This window comes from Geotrypetes seraphini, chromosome 7, assembly GCF_902459505.1.
Source record: "Geotrypetes seraphini chromosome 7, aGeoSer1.1, whole genome shotgun sequence".
Taxonomy (NCBI): Eukaryota; Metazoa; Chordata; class Amphibia; order Gymnophiona; family Dermophiidae; genus Geotrypetes; species Geotrypetes seraphini.
This window is the reverse complement of record NC_047090.1, coordinates 84,854,028-84,863,355: the sequence shown is the minus strand read 5'-3', so window position 1 is coordinate 84,863,355 and position 9,328 is coordinate 84,854,028. Positions and strand designations below refer to the sequence as shown.

Below are 9,328 nucleotides of genomic sequence, written 5' to 3'. Positions count from 1 at the left end.
GTCAACATGCAAGCTAAGCAATGCAGTCTTCATCCAGGGCTTTGCACTTTAGTCCATGGGGAGTTTCCAGTTTTTTCATAGAGTAGGAAAAAGAGCTGATGAAAAAAATGGAAACTGGCTTGTTTGTTTTGGGGGTTGTTTTTTTTTGACCAAACTTTTCAAAGCACCCTCTATACAAGACAGAAGTCAATCCTTATTTCACCCTGGAAAAGATCATTTCACACACAGGCATTTATATTTATACACATACAGACTTTTAATTGTTCAAACTCACTAATAAATATAGGAGCAGCCAACCAACTTCCTCAATTCTGAGCATTATTTTGCCACTTTGTCTGAAGAGTGTTATCTTATTTCGTTAAGTGCCACTTTGCAGAAACGAAATTCTATGTAATTTTTGCCATTGTTTCAGATCATTGCTTGACATTTTCTTCTTGGTTGGGCTGAGAACTTTTCAGCACCCCCTAGTAGACCATTTAATAACCAAATTGAAGACTTGCTAATCAGTTTTAAAACACAACCTCTCTACAACTTATTGACTATGATCACAATAACAAAGTATAATTAAGACTCAGAAAGTAACTCGTTTGTTGTATATTTGAATAAAAACAAACGATTTATTAGTCACTGTAAGAATGCTCTATTTTAAAAAATAAACTATCGTCTGAAACATGATTTTTTTTTTTTTTTTTTTTTTACAAATAATAATAAAACAAAATTTTAAAAATAAAATAAAATTGTGACTGTATTTTCATCTCTACATCTGAGTGACCAGATAAACGTAAAACATTCGCAGGCATGCTATTTCGCTATTTCCATACAGAAGTTAAAAAAAGAAGAAGCAGAAATAGAAGTAGTCACTTGAGAGCAATGTACCAATCTCCTCAGAGTCTCTTGGATTCATGGGCCATATAATGTCTGAGTTATTTTCCATTTTAATAATAAGAGAGGAATAGGAAACCAAGAAACCGCTTAAAATGGCTAAATTAAAACTACCTTGCCTCCATTCATATACTGAAGTCTAAGAGGTGGGCAGAAGTCACCAATTCCAGGAAAGAAGAGCAGGGTGTGATAAGTGCTGATAAGTAGGGAAGATGCTGAGGGGACTTTGGGGGTAACCTAGGAGTTTCTCCCGGCCTGGTTGCAGTGAACCGGCGGAGGCGCAGGTCTGGCACGCTTTCCCATCCCGGACCAACACAGGCACCACGACTTTCCGGAGCAACGATGGCGCCGAGTCGGATTTAGCGCGCTTCATTTTATAGCGGTGGTTCTGGAACCAGATCTTGACCTGGGTCGGCGTCAGTCGAAGCAGGTGGGCCAGCTGGTCCCTTTCTGGGGCTGACAGGTAACGCTGCTGCCTGAACCTCCTCTCCAGCTCCAGAGTCTGAGATTTGGAAAACAGCACCCTCCTCTTCTTCTTCTTCTTCTCAGCTTCCAGACACTGATGGGAAGGGTCCGATCTTTGGGTTGAATCTGGTAAAGTTGTCTCTGGACCACTATCATCCGACGCTAGGATCATTTTTAAAACAGATGATTATTAGCATAGAATTTCCAAATGTTTATCTGTACCTTTAATAGCAATGGATATCAAATACTAATTTGTGTACGAAAGCACATAAACTTTATCAAGATACAGTTAGACACAAAATCTAGATTAACATACACTTGTGCAGTTAGTTACAAAATTGTATGCCGCAGATCACTAAATTATACCAAAAAGTTTATGAACCATAATTGAAATGTAACTAATGAATTGTTTAACTGGACTTTCCTAGTCGTCCCTAGGCGATCTCTAACCCACATTGCAACATTTGCTTATGCTTTCGTTCTAAGTTTAACAATACATTACAAAGGGTGGTTTTTGATTCATATTGTGTCCTCTTTTATTCCACTAAGAGATCTTTGCATTAGAAAGACTGAAGCATTCCAATTATTTTCAGATTAACCTAAATTAGTTTATTTTGGGTTTTTTTTTTGCAGGGTTTTGTTTGGTTTTGACTTTCTTTTTAAGGGAACTACCCATTCTTTAGCTTGGTTCCCTATAACACTCGTACAATTCAATTTTCTCTTCGGCCATTGCTGCCAAACTTACAGAAATAGCGATTTTTCTCGGTGTCCAGCCAGGTTGGGTACGGGGAGTTGCCATAAACTGCAGACGAATCCACTTTTCGGCTGTTTGCATCTGGCTCGGGTAAGTCCAAAAGGCTCCTTACTGTGAAACTCAGCCTACCAGATGTGGACATCTTGGGCCTGGATGGCTTCGTCCCCCCCAAATGTATTTCCTCTAAGCCGGTTAACTAGGCTTCTGCACGCTGTCCCAACAGGAAGAGCTTTAAAAACAAAACGAGCAGAAAAGCATTTGCTCCTTCTAGTCCTAACCCCAAATATTAGTGTCGTTTACAGAGGGGCCTGTTTATATAAAACAGTCCGCCCCCTGCTTTCAGATTGTCTCTGTATATAACACCTGAATGAGTCAAGTAGTAAAGCTCTAATGGGAAATAAGTGCAACCCCTCCCCTACAGCCCAGAATAACCCCCCTTACCCCCAATGAAAGCAGGAAACAGGCTTCATCATTACAGATTCTGTCTGATTAGCCCAAAGTAAAGACAGATAATGGGAATTGTTGCTATCTGAATAACATCTTGGGTGGTATGTGTGGACCAACGACCTCCCTCTCCGCCCCCCTTTTTCCCTTTCTCTTCCCCAACACACACACACACAAACACGCACCCATGAACATATTCTTCCTTCTATCCTGACACAACGTGAAACTTAGGGTTAAAAATCTATCCAGTAAGATTATCCACCGAGTTCCGAAAAGATGCAGAAACTCCTGATTTCCCTCAGATCTCATAAATCCCAAACTTGGGCTCTTGTTTCTGTAATTTGGATTTTGACTTTCTTCAAACTGAATCGTGGGTCAGGATGCTAAAGGAATAGATTATTTATTTTATTTTATTTTTTTAGATATTTACTATATACAATAAAAAGATCCATAGAAAAAATTATAGAAACACATTTATTTTTCGAGTTCCTTACAAAGAAAATGCATAGAGAACCCGACCAATCTTTAAGAAATTGTTATAGGCAAACAGCAAAAACAGAAGGGTTGCCCACAGCAATTCAATAGTTTTAGTGTTTGGCATATGTCGAAAGCTGTTGAACAAGAAACAACACTGCATTTAGAGGTGTGGATAAGTAATTGGTGAATATCATCCGTTATTTTTGTGTTCATTAAAAATGCTGGTCTTTTAATATTTAGCCTAAATGATCAGTAGCCATCTACCAAGCAGTTAGCAGCAGAATTCTTTTACACCTCATGTTCTGTTCATTAGAGCAGGGATTACTGTAGTAACATTTTTCTAATAAAATTTCTTATTTTCATGTACTATTAAATTGTTTTGAAGTGATTGGTCCTCCACAGCATGAGATTAGAAAAGTAAATGGAGGTCTGCAAACATACATAATGATATAGGTACATACATAAAACCGTGGAGAGGCATAATCAAAAGAAATGTCTTAAGTCCATTTTGGCCTAAGTCGCATGTCGCCCAAAGTCGGACAAAGGAAAAGATCCATTTTCGATAAATATATCCAGCATATTATTATTATTATTTTTTTTTTTCAAAAATCATCCAACTCTACGTCCAGCCGTCTGATCACCCAGACCGCTAATTCGTCCATCTTTATACCCCATTTTCATCCAAAAATTTGTCTACCTCACAAACGCCTAGAAAAAGACCTTTTGGGCACAGGAGAGTCCTGAAAAATGATGGACTGGACACTCAGACATGGCACCAGAGTAGTGGTACCCAGACATGGCACCAGAGTAGTGGTGCCCTTACAGGGCACTGCTGTGAACTTCACAAAAAGGGTGCCACAGAAACATCTCCCTTATAGGTCCCTTATAGGTCATGGTAAGCTCCCCAAACACCCCCAGAACCTAGTAGACCCACCTATCTACCACCCCAACAGCCTTTATGGCTGCAGGAGCCACTTGTATGGCAATACAAAAGAGTTTGGGGGGTTTTAGGGGGGTGCACAATTTTCACCATGAATGCAGTGATTAGAGTGGCTTATGGGCCTGGGTCCTCCTCTCCGTGTTTCACTAACCCACTCCCAAGACCACTTAAGCCACATCTGTGCAGCTCTACTAGGCTTTCCTATGCCAGGCTGCCAGGTGCTGATGTTCTGGAGGCAGATATGTAAAGTTGTTATTATGATTTTTGTGGGGTGGGGGGAGTCAGTGATCATTGGGGCAGTGTGGGGGGTCTGTACTTTGTGTCTGCAGTAGTTATATGGTCACTTTGGATATTTTCTGTGTACTTAGACCTGGCTTTAGATGGCCTAAGTCACAACATCCAAGTTCCGTCTAGGCAGTGTTGTAAAACTTTCGGTTATACATGTAGTACGACTAAGTTTAGGACAGCCCACCGCCCGCCCTCACCACTTCTCCTAAAATGCCCCTTTTAGCCGCACTGTGAAGACCTAAGTTGTTTTTAAATACGTCTAGAACCCGGTTCGATTATCGGCACTTGGACGACTTTTGTTACTGATCGTCCAAATGCTGATTTAGGCTGGTTTTTAGACATTCTTCTGTTTTGATTATGAGCCCTTTAGGCAAAATCATTACCTTAAAAAACAACTGATCAGATCACTTTCCAGTGTATCCTGTTTTGTTGTAGTGGGTGTTGTTGGGGGAGGGGGTGGAAGAGTGAGAACTCTATGAATATGTTCTGTGTTTCCCTGGATTTGTCTTGATTTGTTATCTACATAAATAGCTATTTCTTTTCTCCTTCTTCCAATCATGTTCTTACAAAAGCATATCCTGATTTTCAAAATAATATATAATCTTTAGAGGATATTTTGCTGCAAGATGACGAGTATGTTTCCATGTTTCTATACACTGGAAATATATCGCAAAATTTGGGAGTTATTGCTTATATAGCTGGATGTTATAATCAAATAATATCTAAAATCTCAGCTTTATTGATATAATTTCATTAAAATACTTTTTTTCTTTTTTAATTTAATAAAGTGCTCAGTGTGATCATTCGTGCATTGATAACTTGCTACAGCGGTTAATCTAAGGCCATCTTGGTCTTCATTGCCTTTTTACCAACCAATCAATAAATAACACACTTATTTATGGTTTCTCTTTAGGTTGGATTTCGTCCGTAACCACTGAATAATTTATAAAGGTGAACTTGTGCAAAAGTGCTGTAGTGCTGTAAACTTGACTCCTTTAAGTTTCAATTACCCCCCGACTCGAGTTTCGAGGTTATCTTCATCAGGAGGGGTACTAGGAGCATAAAAGCAATACATAAAGTAAATTACTAACTGACTTAAAACTCAAGTTAACTACTCTAATAATATTTATTTACTAGCACTCAGATTATTGAATTGTTATATCGTAAATTTTACTTGAAATAAATCTTTCATACCTGTTAGTCGGCTCTCTCAATTGGGGAGAACGAGCAATACCGGTGCCTCACTCTATGCAAGACCGGGCTTTAAATACATTATCTAGTTACACTAACCGGAAGAGCTCCCTCTAAACCGGAAACTAAACCTTTACAAAGCTGTCCATTCTACTTCCATATTCAGCCCTGTGGCAGTAGATGTTTTCCAATAAAATATAAGACATTGTTCTTTATAATGTAATAATTTACTTATGTTAATTTACTTAAAAAGCTGTGTCATTGAAAATTAATTGAATCGAATAAAAAAAAAAATCGATTCAAAAGGGTGAATCGAATTGAATTGAAATATTTTTCACTGAATCGGGCAGCACTAGTCCCTGGTTTCTTCTGACAACCAGACTAGGCATCCACCTCAGGCATGTCAATGAAACAGCAGTTGTTTCAAGGGTGATGATTCACCCTGTGCTTGTCTTTATTGGGGGTTAAGCCACCACCCTCCCCTGGAAGGAGCAATAGTAACTACGGCAGGCTTATCCATGAGTCTAGCTACAGTGGGGGTGTAGGGTCAGAGCAGTTTGAAAGCTCTGGAAAGCAACAGAGGAAGGGGTGATCCTTTGGCCTGATTGGGCAATTACTGTTAAAATTACATTGGTGGGAAATCCTCTCTCAAAGGGAGCATTTCCTTCTTCTCTTGGAGAAATTTCAGGCAGGCATATCTAGTTGATTGCCTCCAAGGCTCAGGATCCTTCCTGATTCCCTGATCTAAGAGCAAGTTCTGAAGGAGATGGACATCACAGGGAGAGGAGTAGGGAAGGTGAGGGATATTGGATAAATTGGGGGGGAGGGGGAGGTAGATACAGGAGAGAAATATTGGATACTGGTGGGGGTGGGGTGGCAAGAAAGGAGAAAGATGCTTAACATGAGGGGGTGGGGGGAGATGTTGGGAAAGATACCTCTTGGGGGTACTAGGAAAACAAGAGAAATGATGAGAAATGCTGGATACCATGGGGGAACTAGGAAAATAAACAAATACTTTACACTGTGAGGAGTGGGGAAGTAGGGAAGGAGACAGATGCTGGATATGAATGGGGTTGGCCAATGGATGGAGGGTTTACTGTACAGCTGAAAGTTTGCCTAGGGTGTCAGATACCCCTGGGCTGTCCTGCATAGGTATCATCTACAGTACCTTACAGCCAAGGTTTGCAATACCAATCATACCAGTTCAGTATTTATTTTATTTATTTATTTTAAATATTTCTATCTCGCTTATCAACTAAGCGGGTAACAAACTTTGCAAACCCATTAATACATTATCAAAATAAAACACTTATTAAATACCATCATCTTATATCTATATATCTATATATAGGAGTGCTCTATTATCTACTGATTTCAGAACGATCAGGTAAGAAAGACTCTCATGAATATGCAGGCCTTTAACAGTTTCTTAAAAGATTTAAAGTCAGCACACTCTTATAGGTACTTCTGATGATATACTACTTTACAGTCAGTGAAAAACATCTGTGGGATCAAATAGAAAACAGAGAGATCCATGTTCTAACTGTTGTGAAGTCTTTTATCATGGCTTGTTCAACTAGACCCCTTGTTCTGATAGCAGAAGTAGTCATAGGGAGTCAATAGTATTTTGAGAATATTGATGACCTCTATGCTGTGTGTCTTGTTGTTGCAAAAAGATCCACTAAATTGCCTTGTTTCAAATTTTTCTCCAGGGTCGAGGATCCCAGCATGAGATTAGCAGGTAACTCTCATGTCACGCTCCATTGAATTCCATTCTCCAAGAATAGAATGAATTGTTCGTATTTTGAAAGAACATTGGCACATTATATCTATGGAGCCACCTTTTCATGATAAATCTATAAGAGCGGTTTACTCCAGTGATAAAAATTTAAAGGAAGCTTTATGTAATACTAGGAATTTAAGACTGTAATTTACCAAGAAGGAGGGCATGATTCCTGTGGAAGCTGCCATGTCTGTGCAAATATGATGCAATTGAAAGGCTGGTTCTACCACCCTATTAGGACCCTTCAGGAAGGCCCACCATTCTGAAGAGGCAAGCCTGTCAGCTAGATAGAGTAGGCATCCCTCTGGTTGTCCTACTAAATAAGGTCTTTGGGGGTCTGGGTTGGCTTTGGGGTGTGGGGTTCGGGGGTGCCAACAGGACGGCATAGGCATCCCTCCTGCTGGGGATGTTGAGGGTCTGCCATCTGCCTGTCCCTGAAGTGTTCTCTTTTTTAATATTTTTTATTAACCACTATTTAATTACATATTTCAAATGAAATAAAGTACATGAAATATATAGTCCTCATCAATAGGAAGAGGCAACAAGAAATTATTTAACAATCATTAATAATAATCTAGAAATATGGACCCTATCATCTTTTCACTCTAGAGCTTCCTTTATATTTAATATGTCCTCTAAAACCTCTACCCTACTACAGAAACTTCTTTTTCAATTAACAATCTCTCAAGCTGAGAAAGGTCAAAGTAAATATATGTATCTATTAGATTGTAAAGTTATTACACATTTGCAAGGAAATTGAAGAAAAAATTATCTCTCAAGGACATAACTCTATCTTTTAATTTCAAAAACTCCTTGTGATGCAGCTGTGTGAGCCTAGCCACATCTGGAAACATTTGAATGGACTGACCACAGAATTTATATTCCGGAAATATTTTTTAAAAACATTAATTTTCTCCTATTCTGTTGAAAAGGTTGCAAGGATGGTTGCTCTAGTAATAATTTCCTCTTGAGAGGATTCAAGGAAATCTATTAAATTAATAGATTCTTTAGTGTCTTCCTTTGCATTACCTTCAACAGTCTCAGCTTTTGGCACAGAAACATACCTACAATCAGAAATAATTCTTCAACTTTATCCCAAAGCAATACCTCCTTCAAATATCTATGTAATAGAATCTCAGGAGACAGGAGATAACAAATAGGACAATTCAATAAACATAATGTTTTAGCTCTCATTTGATTATCAAGAAATTCTAATTGCCTATGTACTGTATAATCAGACTGTCTTTAACAAAAGCTGAGGAAACCAACTGATAATTATGCAAATTTGAAGAAATCTGAGACAGTTTGGTATCCAACTTGCCAATGTTAGTATCAACCTCCTGAAATTTCTCCACTGCTAGTTGAGAAAAGGTACACAACTGTGGTATAGTAGTCTTTATGCATTCATCAGTCCTAAGAACCACTTCCCAAATATCTTTCAAGGTAATATCTTGAGGCTGGTCCATATTTTTAGACAAATTTGGAGAAATTACATCTACTGGAAAAATACCAGTAGCGCTAGGTTATACCTGAAGAGATGCATTCAGATCAGCAGATACTTTGTTTACCTGAATTTAGGGGACCTTTCTCCCGTGGGCAAACAGGAGTAAATGGGGTGGGGAAGGGGGGAAGGACCAGAACATCCACCCTCGCTTAATGAGGCCCTTGAAATAGACAAATTTCTTATAGGCACTATAGGTGGCTTAGATTGAATGCGTTTGTCCATTGGACCAACAGGTTTTGGTGTATTGGTTCCTTTGGTCTTTCCCTTTTGCTTCACCATTATCATATAGTAAATTATACCTCAGTTTCCAGTTGTCTTCTTCCAGCTCCTTTCAGACTCCTAAGGGGTTCCCAAGGGGCCAGTCATGCCCTTTAGGGTACGCCACTAGCATAGTGCTCTCTTGAGCTGTTTGTCCCGGTGGTGGCGTGTGACATCAAATGACGCCACCCTCTGTCTCAATAAAACACTCATCAAATGACAAGGCTTAAAGGCTGGTAAAGATGGATTGAAGAAGGCATATAAACAAAGACGCCGTGGAAACTTGTTTCACTTTGATGCTGTGTGCAAGTTTCCATAGTGTCTTTGTTTAAATGCCTTCTT

General features: G+C 39.1%; 1 protein-coding gene across 1 annotated transcript; it reads right to left on the bottom strand.

The window, feature by feature from the left end:
* Window positions 1–1,039: 1,039 nt before the first annotated feature.
* NKX2-8 (NK2 homeobox 8) lies at window positions 1,040–2,243 on the bottom strand. The gene is made up of 2 exons (XM_033953238.1): window positions 2,093–2,243; window positions 1,040–1,509 (listed from the first exon to the last, which is right to left on the bottom strand). Exons 1-2 carry the CDS (start codon window positions 2,241–2,243, stop codon window positions 1,040–1,042), a joined length of 621 nt encoding a protein of 206 aa, XP_033809129.1.
* Between the last annotated feature and the right edge of the window lie 7,085 nt (window positions 2,244–9,328).